The sequence below is a fragment of the Octopus sinensis genome, linkage group LG1, assembly GCF_006345805.1.
Source record: "Octopus sinensis linkage group LG1, ASM634580v1, whole genome shotgun sequence".
Lineage (NCBI taxonomy): Eukaryota > Metazoa > Mollusca > Cephalopoda > Octopoda > Octopodidae > Octopus > Octopus sinensis.
Genome location: NC_042997.1, coordinates 97,468,940 through 97,487,737, shown reverse-complemented (window position 1 = coordinate 97,487,737; position 18,798 = coordinate 97,468,940). Strand labels below are relative to the sequence as shown.

General features: G+C 37.6%; 1 protein-coding gene across 1 annotated transcript in view; it reads left to right on the top strand.

Annotated features, from left to right (window-relative positions):
* The first annotated feature begins 11,182 nt into the window (after window positions 1-11,182).
* The window catches only part of LOC118763560, a 42,138-nt gene continuing 34,522 nt past the window's right edge, over window positions 11,183-18,798 (top strand). Inside the window, exons 1-3 of the mRNA XM_036503133.1 lie at window positions 11,183-11,412; window positions 15,272-15,507; window positions 17,320-17,399. Coding sequence (XP_036359026.1) covers window positions 15,348-15,507; window positions 17,320-17,399 — 240 coding nt within the window. The 5' untranslated portion in view covers window positions 11,183-11,412; window positions 15,272-15,347. The remainder of the gene's footprint in view (window positions 11,413-15,271; window positions 15,508-17,319; window positions 17,400-18,798) is intronic.

Below are 18,798 nucleotides of genomic sequence, written 5' to 3'. Positions count from 1 at the left end.
CTTTCTTTTTCTTTTTTATTTAATTGGCTTATATTCCATTTTATACCAATATCTGACTCCTGGCCTATAAATACCAAGAATGTCTATTGCTCAAGTAATATATTTCAGCCGGTGAATCAACTTTTTCTCTGTAAAGCAGGAGTTCCGAAGGGTTGCAGTTTGAAAGAAGAATGTTTCAGATAAGTATTTTGTGGTGGTGGTGGTGGTGTGGAATGATGTAATGGTAGGTACATCAGATGAATTTAGTTGGAAGAAGTACATAATTAGCTATTTGAGAGAAGCAGGAGACATTGTCGTAGATTTAGTATCTCTATAACTGACTGGATTCAATATGTTGGTGAGTGTTTGCTAATCAGCCAGATTTGTATTTATTTACTTTTAATGTAGTCAGCAATTTCACTAGCATTCTAATGTTGGTCTTATTTGAGCTTTGTAGATCAACAACTGATGAGAGCTTACATTCTTTCTAACTTTTGGGATTTGTAGTGAAATACCTTCTGTGACAAATCTTTAAATGTCCACCAACAAATGATGCTTAGAAAGAAAAATGAAAAATCGAAAGAATTAAACTAATACTAGTCAATAATGAATATTCAGACATGTTAGACTAAACAGAATGTTGCAAAAATGAATTCACCTTGACAGATATAACTGATACTACAACCAGTAAAACACCTCACACTACACATATGTGAGGGTGCTGAAAACTTCCTGCTTTAAGGGTGTCACAAAAAGGCCTGGTTGGAGGTCCAAATTTCCAAGTTCTTATACAGGTCTCAGAAAAACCGGATCTTTTCAGTTTGAACGGCAGTTTTTTCTAGCGGTGTCATATGAAATTGTCACCCATAATTATGACCCTAGTATCGATTGATTGCATTTCAATCTGTTTTAGGGGAAGGGTATCTTTTTTTTTTTTTCTTCACAAATGTAAATAAACCCAATCTGTTTCTTAAACGAGGGACATATTCATATGGCACGGAATGTTTTTTTTTTTACCTCAATAGACGTCATTGATTGGTTGAAATTGAAGAAGAAAAAAAACAAGTATCTTAGAAACTATAGAATTTTCTCAATAAAGCCAAGAGAAAAAGAGGTTTTATAAACACATTCTACCAGTATACGAAATTTAAAAGTGTTTAGTTACGTGGAAATTATTTTTAAAAACTGCCGTTCAAACTGAAAAGATCCAAAAAACTGAAGGACTACTGCAATAAGAGTGTGAATCTAAGAACTGAATATGTTCAATAAAATCATAACTGATCATATATATATACATATATATATTTTACCCAAAGCCAGGAACTTTTCAGCACCCCCATATATTACACAAACCAAATACTTCCAAGTTATTCAATGAATAAATGCGCCATTAAAATCTCATAAAACAGAACGTATTGCACATACTGTTAGCTGTTAACAACGAATTAACTATATTAATATAAAAATCTCAATTAAAAGTTCATGAAAGCTTTATTATTGGTATATGACATGAAAATTAACACAGATACAGACTGTATAATACATTTCAGATTTTGGGGGAGGGCATCTAATCCAATGTTCAACTGGGTCTTATTTTATTGATCTCTGAAAGGATGAAAGGCAAATTCGATCTCAGCTGAATTTAAACTAAGAACATACAGATGGATGAAGATGAAATGTTGTTAAATATTTTGACTGATGTGCTAACGATTCTGCCAGCTTTCTGTCCAACACGGTATGATATTGATATGTCATTGACAGCATAGTTGTGATTAGAAGCTTAACCACTAGGCACTCGGTCAGACACCATGAGTAAACTCATGATATGGTTTTCTTGAATGTTCTTGCCCCCTACAAAAAAAAAGTTTTGGCGCTCCATTAATCGCAGTGTTGAAGGCTTGCATCTCCACTCTTGCCATTTAGGTGGTTTTGGACGGATGCGGTGCAGTTTTTCTTCGTATCCATGTTGACCTGAGCAAAAACGGAAAAATAAAGTGCTATAGGTGTAAAATAAAACGTAGTAAACGGATATGAAAAAAAAAATGCGCGCTGGCGAACATGAGTTGGGGGGGGAAATGATTCGGAAAATTCACGTCAGGAAAGTTTCGAGTCCTCACCATTTCCCTGTTCGTCAGTGCAATTTTTTTTTACTTCATATTCTTTTACTACACATTATTTTACACCTATTACACTATTTTTTTTTTCATTTTTGTGACTGGGTGTTATGTTGAGTTTTCGGATCCTGTGAGACTGATCGCGTGAATTTTCCAAGTCCTCTCCCCGTTCGTCAGCACGCATTTTTTTTTTCGTTTTCGTTTACTACATGTTTTACATCTGTTGGATCTTTACCTTTTGACCGACAGATTTAAAAAATGATTTTTTAAAACTAAACACTTTAAAACTTCAGACACTGGTAGAATGTGTCATATAAAACATCTTTTACTCTTAGCATTTTTGAGAAAAGCTTATATTTACGAAGTTATTTCACGTTAAAGTTGGCCTATTTCAGTAATTTCAACCAATCAATGACGTGTATTCAGCTGAATAAAATTACTGCTGTTGTTTGTCAACAAGAACTTCTGGCGGTGTATATTTCGCTTGTTTTCATCGAAGAGGTGGTTGAAAATGTAGAGGATCTAAAGGCATCCGTTTTTCCAAACATTCAACAGAATTGCCGAAATCGCAATTGGCTATGTGAAAGGGCTATATTAGCTCCTACAAACGCTATTGTTTCCAGTATAAATGAACAGCTACTTGAAACCCTTCCTGGAAATATCAACATTTACGTCAATTAATTCAAATGTAGACCGGCATGATGACACCAAATTTACAATTGAATATCTGAATGATCTTGATGTTCCCGGGCTACCTCAACATCAACTGTCCCTCAAAGAAAGATGTCCCGTTATTCTTCTGAGAAACATCACTCCACCTAAGCTTTGTAACGGAACAAGGCTTGTAATAACTAAAATAACAGATAACATTATTTATGCTAAAATTCTTTCCGGTTGTGGAAAGGGAGAGGGCGTTTTAATAACTAAGATTATACTTACGACATCAGGAGCTGATGCACCCTACTGTTTCAGAAGGACACAGTTTCCCCTACGTGTTGCATTTGCCATGTCCATAAATAAATCACAGGGTCAGACATTATCCATGGCAGGGCTTCATTTGCAGGAGCCATGTTTCTTACATGGACAATTATACGTTGGATGTTCCCAAGTCGGTAGTCAGAACAACCTATTCACTTTGGCTCCATCTGGAAGAACAAAGAACGTTGTCTATTGCGAAGTGCTGTAACCATATTTCATCAACGACTATACTATATATTGCCTTATATTAACTGTGTTTATGAATGAATTAATACCTATAAAGCTGAAGTTGTGTGTGTGTGTGGCAGGTTTGGTAGCCTTCAACTAACACTATCTCCTCTGAGACCCTGCGGTGCAAGTTGACCAAAATTGAGAATATGATAGAAGAAGGCTTGCTCTTCATTCCGTAGAAGAAAAAATTCAAATCGGACCGTGTTAAGACCAAAAATTCTTTCCGTCAAAAAGGTGCTTTTTCCTCTGAAAATCCCTATATTTTACGATTTTTTGACTGCTGTGTATATTTTCTTAATGAATACTGTTGCAGTGTTAACTTCTTAATAGATTTTCAGTGCAGTTCGAAACTTGAGCTTCATTTTGCTTTAAATCTACGGGTAATTTTTTCCTTCCATAATGTTAATAGAAGGAATATTAACCAACAATACCAACAATTGAAGTCGGCATTACACATTTGCAGCACATTCAGAGCAAACTCGAGCATCGCCACACTATACTTTTGTTCATAGATTGAAACTATGTCAGAACTTTGTTAACGCGACATCAAAGTCTGCCGTTTTAAGCGCAACTAAAAAGAGAAACCTGAGCAACTCTGGGCTATACTGCTAGTATGTAATACATTAGTTTATTAACATTGTCAAACAATGTAAATGATAAAACTATTTGGAATATCTTGAAATTAAATGATTTGTTGTTAAGAGATTTAATAGCTTTACGAATAGTCCACCACACAAAAATGTATTCATGTATGTTTGTAAAAAAGCTATAATCATGAAACCAATTGTTAGCATACAATAACCTATTCAAAAGTGTTGCAAAAACTAGAAATACCAGTTTTCAATAGAAGTCACTTCATTTGTAGTATATTCAAATAGGTAGTAATAAAAGACTGAAGGTTGCCTGTGATCACTGATCCCGCCCGCCTATGTACAGTAGTTGAATCGGTCCGGATCTCGATGGTACGCAGCCCCCACCGCAGGGTCAGGTTCAGCCCTTTCAGTACGGCATTGAGCTCCGCCACATTGATCAGGTTGCAGTCGTCCTTCTTCCTAAGCCAGGCCGCATCCTCCACCACGACACCTCCAATTTCCAGGACAACTCCCGTCGCTATGCTGCTGGCATCACACCACACAACCCCCTTCTTCAATTTCGGCACATACCAGTTTCTTCTTACTGGGTCCTCCACAGTCACCCTCTCCAAGACTTCTTGCATCATGGCGGTTGTCTTCTCGCCCACGTTATCACTCCACCTCACTCCTTCAGCTCACCTCTTGATGAAGCTGCATGCCGTCCAGAGCCATCCTACAATCAGGTAGTGTCATCAGCAGCTTCCCACACACAGAAAACAGTTCCTGCCTGCTCGTCTTTAAACCCAGTTCTTGGATCTCATTCCCTCTCCGAAACACCAACACGCCAGCCTTGTGTCTCTGTAGCTTGAGTCCCAGGGCAGCTCCTCCCTCCATTGCCTCCGGTTAGCCCAAAACTCTTCAGGTGGCTTAAGATCTCTTTTGCCGACACTATGCTCTCATCCACCGGAATATCATCGATATAGGAATTGGTGGCTCTTTTCACTTTGTCAGCCTTTCCCATGATGGTCTTGAGAATTGTCGCCATAATCATCGATGCTGAATTCAACCCAAATCTCAAACTGGTCAGGCAGTACGTCCATCCCTTATACCTTACCAACTGATATTTCCACAGTCTCTCAGCCACATGCAGCTGCAGATATGTCTTGTTACAAGATGACGATGTACCGAAAACCGCTGTGATCACTCCTTTCGGTTTGCACGTACACCCTTTGGGCTGAAAAACACAGCACAATCCTTCTAACACCCCATGGACACTTTGTGCAGAGGTCTTGATTTTGTATTTGCATACTTAGATGATATCCTAATTGCAAGCCAAAATGCAGAGCTTCATAAGAAGCACCTAGTAACACTTTTTGATAGGCTGGAACAGTATGCTTTAGTAATCAACCCTGCCAAATGCGTTTTTAGTGCGACAGAAATCGACTTCTTAGGACATCGAATCACAAGTGCCAGCACTACACCCTTGCCAGAAAAAGGGAACGCTATCCTATCCTTTCCACACCCCACTACAAGTAAGGCTCTACATCAATTTGTGGGCATGGTAAACTTTTACCATTGCTTCATCCCTTCAGCTGCAAGAGTAATGAAACCTCTATACAAGGCACTGTCAAAAGAGGGTTCAAAAAGACAGGTGGAGTGGGATAGTAAAATGACTTCAGCCTTCGAATCCACAAAACAAGCCCTGGCTCAAGCAACCATGCTGTTCCATCCTCATATGTCAGCTTGGACCCAGTTTCGATACACTCTCTCATGCTCCTACCTGCTCTCACCCCTACTTAGCACCAAAAACGGAAGGCTTGGATTACGAAGCTATGGCTGCAACCCAACAGACAGATGACAAGATCAGGGCCTCCCGCACTGCCATCACATCACTTTCTTTGCAGGATGTACACTTTGGCTTTAACGGCACAACCCTACTATGTGACGTATCCACTGGGAAGCCACGACTGATCGTCCCATCAGACTGGCGCAAGAAAATTTTCGACGTCATTCACGGACTTTCCCACCCAGGTACTAAATCCACATAGCGGATGCTGTCAAGCAAATTTATTTGGCACGGTATGGCCAAGTAAATCGGGGACTGGACCAGGACCTGCATCCCTTGTCAACAAACCAAGGTCCATCAACACACCAAAGCACCCCTCGGCAACTATGAACCATCTCAGACTTGATTCAGCTATGTCAACATCGACCTTGTCCACCCCTACCATCTTCACAGGGTTGCTCGCATCTACTGACTTTGATAGACCACTATATCCGTTGGCCTGAGGCTATCCCTCTCCACAGCACGGAAACACAGGAAGCCAGCTGAGCCTTCATCTCAAACTGGGTCACCTGTTTCGGTGTCCCAGACGGCATCTCATCCGATCGGGGTCCACAGTTCACCTCAAAGCTGTTGAACGACATGTGTGACCTTTTCAGAATCACAATGAACCGCACAACAGCCTACCACCCACAGACCAATGGATTAGTGAAGGAATCCCTGACAACCAGACTTAATGGGCCAAGTTGGATTGACCAACTCCTATGGGTGATGCTGGGAATCCGCACCACCCCGAAAGAAAATCTCAACACTTGCTTCGCGGAAATGGTGTATGATGCCCCTCTAACAGTGCCAGGAAAGTTCCTTCCGAATACGAAGTCAGACCTGGATGTCAAAAGGTACCTTGCTCAACTGAGAGACAGTGTGGGCCAGTTGCGCCCTGCTCCCATGTCGACACACGATACACCCAAATCATCCATACCAAATGACCTCCACACGGCTAACTTTGTGTTCGTTAGACGTGACAGATGACGAAAACCCCTCCAGCCATCCCACGATGGTCCATATCAAGTCATACATCTGGGAGATAAAACATTCCAACTCCTAATTAGCGGATGACAAGACACAGTCTCCAACGATAGAGTGAAACCGGTCCATCTCGATATTGACAGCCCCGTTCAGGTAGCCCAGCCATCAAACAGGGGCCACCCTAGGCAGATCACACCAACCCTTGACATGAAACAGCCAACAAAGAATCGAGTAACCACACGCATGGGCAGGACAGTTAAAACGCCTTCTCATTTCCAATGAGAGTCAGCAGTTCTGTAGGGTAGGATTCATGACAGGCGAACTGTAGACAGGAACTTCGCTGTGGGCTAGCTAGGAAGTTGGTCAGCAATGAAAAGGACTTCCGGTGAAAGAACAACAAAAGAATCTCTGCAATGAGTGTTAAACGAATCTGAATGAACTAAACAGAAATAACTGGCGACTTAAGCCCGATATACGTAAAGTAATAAACCTTTGATATAACGCAGGAGCCAGTCCTGATTTAATTAGACTTGAAGCTCCAAAATACTAGCAGGGCACAATATGTGTACAAATGGTCCTAATACCATGAAACGTGATTCTTAAGTATGCTTAGGTATGGATTAATTAATTATGAGATAATCAACTTGCGTAAATAATGAATTTAATTAAACTTTAAGCTCCAGTAATAAATTACATTGACTATTACTCCTTAGACGTAAGTGATACTTAAATGAAAACTTAAGAAAAAACGGGTATGGAAAAACAAATTAAGAAGTTTTAATTAGACACGTAATTAGGAATTAATTAGACGTTCTGCTCCAGCGTCAATTACTTCGCAAAAATGTTCACTGAACCCAAGTGAATCTATTTATGTCACTTAAGAACCATTTAGGTATGGATTTCTAATTTAAGAAGCATTTTCTACTAATCACTATACACTAATTAAGAGGAAACATACAGAAACACTGTTTTCAAGCTACGTGATAAATGCAACATAGAAACATGTCTTAGACCCAGTTAACATGGAAGGAAGAAATTAAGAAACATCCCAGGTATTGGAAGACAATAAGGAATCTTTAATTAGATCGTTAATTAGGTCTTAATTAGACTTTCTGCTCCGGTGTAAATTCTTTCACAAAAATATTCGGCTCGTCAAACTGAATATAATCATAGTATGTAAGAATGATAGGTATGGATTCCTAATTTAAGAAGCATTTTGACTAATTAACATATCCTCCTCTATTGAATATGGAAAAACACCTTTAACTGAAAAAATGTTGATTTTCCATTGCATGGCATCCAAATCTTTCCTCCATTACTGATGCTGACTTCTGTCAACACATAATGCATGTCGCTTTCGTTCATTTGAATAAAATTAATTTTTAAAGCAGTAATTTTTCTCTTAAAGGTGACTTGTCCCGTCAAAAATTTCACAAGAATGGAAACTGATTGTTACAAACAAAAAAATGGATTAAAACTACAACAAAGGGCAACTTGCCTCTTGGACAAAAATATCACGTAAATGCATTTGTTAGTTACTATTGTCATGAGATTTAATAACTTCATTAAAAATACATACATACATACATACATGCATGCATGCATACATACATACATACATACATACATACATACATACATACATACATACATACATACATACATACATACATACATACATACATATATACATTCATATGCAACTATATGCATGAGAAGACATACATAAAACAAAACTTACAAATCTGCACGTATACATACACACACACACACATATGTACATACAAAAATACCCTGTTGATAATGTTGAAATCCCAATGAAAGAGCCTTGGATCTAGGTTAGAAACCGACTCTTTCTCAATTGGCAAGAAATCTTTAAATAAAACTGAATAATGACATACATACATACATACATACAAACATACATACATACATACATACATACATACACACATACATACATACATATATACATTCATATGCAACTATATGCATGAGAAGACATACATAAAACAAAACTTACAAATCTGCACGTATACATACACACACACACACATATGTACATACAAAAATACCCTGTTGATAATGTTGAAATCCCAATGAAAGAGCCTTGGATCTAGGTTAGAAACCGACTCTTTCTCAATTGGCAAGAAATCTTTAAATAAAACTGAATAATGACATACATACATACATACATACAAACATACATACATACATACATACATACATACATACATACATACATACATACATACATACAAGAGCTGTGTATCTTTGTTGAAAACCGGTTTCTTCCTCAATGGAAGATTTATTATTAAAAACTAGAAGAGACATACATGGTGGTTGTCTACTCCTTATGCAGAGTTTGTACCTACACCTTAGCACTATCCTGGCATCTGATGTGGCTTTTTAAAACATACAATGATCTGAAAAGACACCCACATAGATTACACATCCGATTTGGACCACCAAGAGTTGCAGATAAGTTCTGATCTTTGTGGATCTTAAAATATCTTTTGAGGCCTCCGTTGGGTTTGCAAACCTTCTGACATACACTGCATTGAAAGGTGTGCACAGACATATAGGCAGAATAGTTGGTGGGGGTTCATTTTTCATGCGTTCACAGATGAGATTTGAGGCCAGCAAAAGACAGGCTTGGTCTGTCACAGACTGTGCACACAAAAAGGTCATTGTCATTCACCTTCTCGATCGTTAAATTCTTCCTTAGATCTTTTTTGAGTCTTACTTGCGTTATCTTGGCCTCTTCAAATGCTTTCACTCCACTCCACACTTTTGTCCGCTATCCAACTCAATCCGAAGCAAGGGTTTCTATATCTTTTGGAATCATTTCAAGTGACTTCATAATAGTCCTTATGCTATCCTTAAACTTTTTTTTAGGTTTACACCAATAGCATTTCCCCTCTGCAAGCTCACCATAAAACAGCTATTTCGGCATGCGTTCATCTGCCATTCGAACAATATGGCCACACCATCTTATTTGGTTCCTCAAAATCATAGCTTTAATTGAGGTGTTGCCTGCAAATGCAAGGACATCTGTGTTTGGAGTAAAAGAACTCCATTTAATGTTTAAATGTTTAAAAGAACTCCATTTAATGTTTAAATTTAATGCGATGAAGGCATTTTTGGTGGAATGGTTCTAAGAATTAAAATGCCTTTCATTAACAAGTCCAAGTTTCACAGCAATACAACAGGGTTGGTAAGACAAATGATTTGTAAAGAGCCAGCTTTGTATTCTTATTTATATGTTACTGGCACCAAACTCGTGACTCCAAGCCACCAAATGCTTTTGCTGCCCTTTGAATTCACAGCTGTATTTCTGTATCAAGATTTCCATCATTTTGAACAGAGCTTCCAAGGTAGACGAAGGAATCGACAACCTCAGGTCGCTACATACATACGTACATACATACGTACATACATACATACATACATACATACATACACCTAAAGAAGATAGTAACATTGACATGAAGCGAAGCCTCTCTTGGATTCGTGACCGCTACATCATATCACACTTTGAAGGCTATGCCTTTGCAATCCAAGAACAGGAGATTGCTTCAAAATACCTGACCCACAAAAGAGACTGTGAAGCCCTTGGAGTTCCAATATGCAACCGTTAATGTAGATTATGTCATATTTCTGTGTAAGACATCACACATGTAATTAGCAGCAGCCCAAAATTGACATCAAAGTACTACCTCTCTATGCGACACGACATTGTCACAAAAACTATGACAATGCCATTCAGAAAAAAAGTCTGTCCTGGAATAAATATAGAGAATCCCCATTATTGAATACGTGCACAAATATCAACACAAAGAATACTGATGAAACATTCCCATCAAAACATCTGTTAAAAGTAAGCATAACAGGCCAGATATTGTTGTTTGAGACAGACAAGAAAAAGAATGTACTGTTACAGCAATCAGCTTGTCCTGCTGATGAGAATGTCTCTTTGAAAATCAAAGAGAGAGAATATTACTACGGACAACTGCTTTGCAACCTTCAGCTTCTATATCCAGATTACAAATTTACGTTTATACCAATAATAATTGGAGTACTTGGTTTTGAAAGTAAAAGACTAACTGTCAGTTGAGATAATCTTGGATTTTCGAAAAAGAAATCAACCAACGGATTTGCGCATTACAAATACAATATGTAAGCGGAACAGTAAAACTATGCAAGACTTTTCTCAGGTTTAAAATGTAACCTTTTTTTTCGTTATCTACATTCCAAAGATGGAAATTTGTATGTTTGTTAGAAACCAACAACCTTTTTTGGAGGAAGAATATAAGTGATTAATTACAGAAGAAGCCAACATAATACATACATACATACATACATATATACATACATACATACAAAAATACCCTTCTGATGTTGAGATTCCAATGAAAGAGCCTTGGATCTAGGTTAGAAGCCGGCTCTTTCTCTATTGGCAAGAAATCTTGAAGTAAAACTGAATAATGACATACGTACCTATGTACGCCGTTAGTGTGTACACACACACACACACACACACACACAACAGCAATTGCGTACATTAAACCAAACATAATCGCACAAAAGGGCATTCAAGTGCTGCAGTAAAAAATAACAATTTTCTATAGAAGCCATTTCATTGGTGACAGAAATATAAAGAGACAGCAATAACAACCCGAGGGACGACTCAGCATTAGTCTTAACTGGATCAAGATAAAATAAGGTAAGCAAACAAAGTCTTGTCTTCAAAAAACACTTCTAAACTTGCAACAGAAAACATTACCTAATTAAGATTTTCTTCTTGTGTTGGTGGTTATTAAATTCCAGTTCCATCTTTTTCTAACAAAGCTATGATAAAAGACATTTCCCCCATCATCATTTCTCCCGTCTTTTATTTCAAACACATCATAGCCATGATCACAATATGAAATGTCTTTTATCTGTTGTTGTTGTTGCTGCTGTTTAACTTGAGATCTACTCTGATTAATCAAGATTAGGATAAGATGTTCTCCAGCCGTAACTATCATGCCATTTATTCAGATACAGTGAGTCCAGAATCATATTATCCAAAATATCCGGTGTAGCGGAATTCTGGTTTAAGCATACAATATAACCCATCATAACCTTTTTATTTTAGGGGAATTTTCAGAAAATTTTTGCGAATTTATGTTCGACACACAGGAATTTGTTCGATTATATATATAAAAAAAAAATAATAATAAAAGTTTTTAAACCCATTCCCATCATAAATCTTAAAATTCTACTCTTTTTCAATTTGAAAAAAAAAATCAGTGTTTAAAATACAGACAGTTTGAATTTTATTGCTTAAATCCCAGTGATGGAGCACTCTTGGGTGCATCATAATTCTATTAAATGTGTTTATGATGAGAAAAAGGTTGAAAAATATTAATACATGTCAAAGGGACAAAGAAACAAGGAAAGTATCAGGTGGTCGTGGGATGTGCAAAAAACAACAGCTAAATCGCCCTTAAATCACACACACATATTTTGTTTTGCATAGTTGTATGATGTGTAGAATACAAATTTGCAAAATTTTCTTTAAAAAAGAAAAATGTTATGCTGGTTTATATGGGGTGCTTAAACCAGAATTCCCTCTCGAGCATAATTACAGAATTGTTCTTCATCCCAAGTTTGTTTTCTCAAAGCTTTTTGAAAATTACTTTTTTTTTTTAATGAAAGTTTCAACAAATATCTCTCTGATGATGTAGATTACAATCATTTTGGAATTTAATGTAGAAAAAATTGGGGTGGGACAGATATTTTATGCACCTCAATTTTGTTTCCTCATACGTTTTGATGATGAACATTATAATTACATTGGAAAAAAAATACTTTTGAGAAATATACCATCGTTTGTCATCTGGAACTTGTTAAAGTAATATTTAAAAAAAATAACTTAGCAAGCAGCCATGCCAATAAATTTGCCTCTGATATTTTTTCTTTTTAAATGATACCAGTATTGCTGGAAAATTTCATTTTATTAAAAGATATATATACTATATTATATATTCTATATGAATATGTAAATGGACTTTTAATTTTTTTTTCAAAATTGTTATTTGTCATACCAACTCACAGCTTTTAAGTACCATTTATGCACTGGGGTCAATGTAATCGACTTAATCCCTTTGTCTGTCCTTGTTTGTCCCCTCTATATTTAGCCCCTTGTGGGCAATAAAGAAATAAGATGGGTAGATGTGTTTGTAAGATGGTTGTACCAAAAGTAATACAGAAATGGGCATAACTGTTTTATTAACTAATAAAGCCTTTTGCTTCTAGACGTAATAATTCCATGCAGTTTCTCCAACCCATTCTTACTCTGGCTACCACGCTAGAGAGTTGTTGGGGCATTTGAGAGAATCTGTTAGTTTCCATGAGGCACATGACTTAGTGGTTGGAGAATTCAGCTCATGATCGTAAGGTTATGAGTTTGATTCCCAGCAGTGCATTGTGTCCCTGAGCCAGACACTTTATCTCACATTGCTGCAGTCAGTGGAGTGCTCAGCCTCTTGCATGTTGATTTCATGAGCAGGCTGTTCTGTTGGTTGGATCAACAGGAATCCTTGTCGTTGTAGTCAATGGAGTACCAGAGTTACTTTTCATGTTATGGAACTCTGTGTTACAAAATGAGTTTCAAATGTTCAGCTATAGGCACAGGCATGGCTGTGTGGTAAGAAGCTTGCTTTCCAACCACATGGTTCCGGGTTCAGTTCCACTGCATGATACCTTGGGCAAATGTCTTGTGAGTGGATTTGGTAGACTGTCATATATATATATATATATATATATATATATGTATGTATATATGTATGTATGTATGTATGTATGTATGCATAAATTTGTGTGTTTGTGTCTGTGTTTGTCCTTCCACCATTGCTTGACAACTGATCTTGGTGTGTTTACGTCCCCATAACATAGTAGTTTGGCAAAAGTGACTGAAAAAATAAGTACTAGGCTTACACAGAATAAGTCCAAGGGTCAATTTCTCCAACTAAAAGGTGATGCTCCAGCATGGCCACAGTCAAAATGACTGAAACAGGTAAAAGTATAAAAGTGTTTTGCAATAAGTTGGGAATGCCTGTCATTTATATAATATACAAGGTGGTATCAAAAAGTTCCCAGACCAGTTCTATAGCATGCCAACAAACAACAGCATACAATTGCATGTGCAGTGAGAGCTAGCAGTGACCTTCAAGAGGAAGTATGCTGAGTGACATCTCTGTGTTTACTTCACAAGTCATGAAATTAATGTTTTTGTGATCACGTGTATGTTGTAGTCTGCAATTTTGTCCCGGACAGGAAGCGAAATTTTGCGCTAAACTTGTGAAGTCTGTTACAGAGACATCAAGCATTCTTTGGTAAGCTTACGGTGACAAGGCAATGGGTTGTATGCAATGTTTTGAGTGGCACAAGCGCTTCAAACAGCACCACGGAGCTGCAGCCCAATTAAGAGCATGCTCATAATTTCTTTTTTGACAACATTCGAGCAAGGTCGTTGCCAGTGCCCCTGGACTGGCTCCTGTGCAGGTGGCACAGAAAAAGCACCATTTGAGCGAGGTCATTGCCAGTGCCACCTAACTGGCCCTCGTGCTGGTGGCATGTAAAAGCACCCACTACACTCTCGGAGTGGTTGGCGTTAGGAAGGGCATCCAACTGTAGAAACTCTGCCAGATCAGATTGGAGTCTGGTTTGCAAGACCTCAGTCAAATTGTCCAACCGATGCTAGCATGGAAAGCGGATGTTAAACGATGATGATGATGTGGTATTGTGCATCATGAATTCATCCTCCTGGGCCAGACTGTCAATTGAGAATTCTACTGTAACATTTTAAAGCGTTCGAGGGAGAACATTTGGTGAAAGTGACTGGATCTGTGGAGGGCGCAGGATTGAATTCTTCACAATGACAACGAACCCTGTCACTGAGCTCTTCTTACTCATGAGTTACACTCCCAAAAACAACATAGTATTGCTTCTGCACCCACAGACTTCCATATCTTTACCAATACTAAAATACAGCTCAAAAGTTGCCATTTTATGATTGTTGTTGAGATCCAGAGCGAATCGCAGAAGGTCTTTGACTCACTTATGGAAAACAACTTCCAGACCAGATTTCAAAAGTGACAGAAATGCTGGAACCAGTATGTTGCTGTGCAAGGTGATTAATTCGAAAGAGATAATGCTAAAACTTAGGTAAGTTATTTTTTATTAAACATAACTAGACCCACTTTTTGATACCACCTCTAAACTACTTGGAGCATTACATTACAATATGAAATTTACATGGTGTATATTTTTTAAGTATTAACCCTTTCATTACTGTATTTATTTTGAGATGCTCAGTGTTTCTTTCAATTACTTTAAATATAACAAAGAACTTAGTAAAATAACAAAGTTATCAGTAATCTAGTGTTGGGAACATAAATTGTGACTAAGATTTTAATTCAAAACTTATGAAAACAAGACATTTGTACTCAGAGCCAGAACCGGTTTCTGTCAGGTTGGTAATGAAAGGGTTAAACAAATAAATATTAAACAATAAAGAAAACATTTATGATTTACAGGTCCTTTGTGAAGCATTTTGATAAAACCTGGTGCAGAATAAAGAAAATATTCCAAAATAACTGGCTAGCTTTTGCAATGTTAAAGATGTTTGCTTTAGCAGTTCTGTTTGGGATATTGTTTCACAATGTTTCTGCAACTATTAATCTGCAAATGAAATATACTGAGCATGTACAAGATATAGCAAAATTTGAGGAAGAGGAACGTCCTCGTATGTTGTACTATGTTCTCTATACAGGTATGTCATTTTTTTTCTATTTTTTAAAAAAATTTTCTGCCTCTCTCTCTCTCTTTGTCACTTTTACTCATCAATACATTTCTCTTTGCTTATTTTTTCTCTGCATAACTCTACATTTCTCTCTCCTCTCTCTCTCTTTTCCTCCCTCTCTCTTCTCCTCTCTCTCTCCTTCTCTTTCTCCCTCTTTTCCTCTCTCTCCCTCTCTTTCCTTTCGGTCTGTCTGCCTATTTCTCTCTTTATCTATCTATCTATCTAGCCATCCATCATTGTGTATACTTAACTAGATAACATGGTTGTAAAGTTATCGGGTTACAAGGACTAATACAGGCCTGAAATTATGAAGAAAAGAGAGATAGAAAGCCATATTATCATAAAAAAATATGGGTTATCAATTAGTAAAGACCATCCATATATACTAGCTTGACCTTTACAAGTGCCAGTGCCATGTAAAATGCATTCATGCCGGTGCTGCATGCCAGTGGCATATGAAAAGCACCCAGAACCCAGCTGTAAAGTGGTTGGCATTAGGAAGGGCATCCAGCCATAGAAACCATGTCACAAAAGACACATGGAGTCTGGACAGCTCCCCAGCTGGTCAGCTCCTGTTAAACTATGCATCCCATGCCAGCATGGAAAATGGATACTCTTTTACTCTTTTATACTCTTTTACTTGTTTCAGTCATTTGACTGTGGCCATGTTGGAGTGCTGCCTTTAGTCGAGCAAATCGACCCCAGGACTTATTCTTTGGAAGCCTAGTACTTATTCTATCAGCCTCTTTTGCTGAACTGCTAAGTTATGGGGATGTAAACACACCAGCATCGGTTGTCAAGCGATGTTTGGGGGACAAACACAGACACACAAACATATATATATACATACATATATATGATGGGCTTATTTCAGTTTCTGTCTACCAAATCCACTCACAAGGTTTTGGTCGGCCCGAGACTATAGTAGAAGACACTTGCCCAAGGTACCACGCAGTGGGACTGGACCCAGAACCATGTGGTTGGTAAGCAAGCTACTTACCACACAGCCACTCCTGCACACTCCACACAGCCACTCCTGTTAAATTATGATGATGATGCTTGAAATGAGAAAGCAGATTAAAGTAGCCAAGTAAATATGTTGAGATTGGCTGATACACTAATTTTGCCAGTTGAAACAATGAAAAGTATTAAGTTTTCCAAATTTCATAACAGTACATTCACATAATGCTGAACTTCACTGGAGAACAATGTGTCTGAAATGACATTGACTCACCTACCCTCTGTGACAATGAAAAAGAAAGAAGCATGGAAATGTTATGATGTGAGGTTAATGAATGGGGAACCTTAATTGGAGTAATGGGGGTAAGCTATGGCATGCTCCCTGTAGAAAATCCAGCTCCAAAAAAGCCTCATGATAGCAAAGAAAAATGGTCACCAGCCTGCCAGCCTAAAGGTTGGGGTGAGATGCACCTGCCTACCTTGGTTGCGATGGCATTGAGGTAGATCCTGCCATCCCTGTTAACAGACAAAACCCAAATTTAAAACACAGAATGATGATGATGGTGGGGGGGTGATGGTGGTGATGGTGGTGATGATTATGATGATGATGATGACGACGATGATGATGATGATGATGATGATGATGATGATGATGATGATGGTGATGGTGATGATGACAATGACGATGATGATGATGGTGATGGTGATGGTGATGACGATGACGATGACGACGATGATGATGATGATGTAATTAAATATTTACCAAAATTGGTTTAGCATAGCTGAATAGTTTTTAATTTTCATTTTTTATTTCCATTCCAGATACTGAAACACAAAAGTTCTTGGTAAAATATGATTTGGCAGCAAATGTCTTACTGAAATACAATTTCAAAGTTGGCATTGTAAGTTTCAAGTTTGTTTATACCTTGGTGTAGTTAATTATCAAGTGATAGTGAGAGACAGACGCAGACACACACACATGCACGTATGCACAAACACACACACACACTCACGATATTAGATAACAGAGGTATTTCATTATGTATAAGAACAATAAACATTACACTGCAGCTCCCCTCTTTTCCCAGCTGTCTTGAAACATATTAATGTAAAAATGATACTTGAGATGAATTAGTAACTTATTCAGAGACAGATCTTTCTCATCTCTCAGTCACTTACTACTTTGAAATTGTAGCTAAACACTGACTCAAAGAAATTTCCTGAGATTTCTGGAACCATTATATTAGTTTGGAATGGAAAGACAATGAGCTGGCAGAAACGTTAGCATGCCGGGCGAAATGTTTAGCGGTATTTCGTCTGTCTTTACATTCTGAGTTCAAATTTCGCCAAGGTCAACTCTGCCTTTCGTCCTTTCAGGCTCAATAAATTAAGTACCAGTTACATACTGGGGTTGATCTAATTGACTGCCCCCTCCCCCCAAATTTCAGGCTTTGTGCATAGATTAGAAAAGATTATATTAGTTTGGAACAGAACCAACAGCAATGATACAACTCACTTGGAATAATTGACCATTTTACACCTGTCACTCTTTGTCAGGATCATTAACGATCCGTGTATATTTCCTGCATAGGTAATGAGTGTTTTATTGGCTTGTTGTGCATAACTTAAGAGTATATTGAAGAGAAGGAGAAAGCAGAGGAGGAGAGGGGGGAAAAGGAAGGCAGGAGGAGGAGGGGTCCAGAAGAAGTGGAGAAGCAGTGCAGAAGAAGAAGAGAAGGGTGCATAGGAAGAATAGTGTTGTGGAGGTGGAGGAGGAGAAGGAACCATATATACATATATATATATATATATATATATATATATATATATATATATATATATATATATATATATATATATATATATATATATATATATAATATATATATATATATGGCTCCATACTTTGGAATGGCTAAACATGAACTGCTATTTGAAATAACATACCATATACAGGAAACTTTTTTACCACTTCTATACACCATTTTCCTCAAATAATGGAACTGCAACTACAATATCTTTATATATCTTATTTCTACTTTCATTCTCTTGTTTCCCTCTATATTCCCTATCTCCTCCTTTTCCACAATAATTCGAGCTCAAATGTTTTCTCACACTGTCTCTGATGAAGGGATGTCCATAATATCCCAGAAATAGCTGTAAGACTATTTCATTATAAATGTCCTGAAAACTCCTCACAGCCTTGGATTTGTTATCTCATTCTGTCTAATATATATATATGCATGCTAAAACAAAACCCACATTACACTCCTCACTCATATCATTATAAAAGCAAGAGTT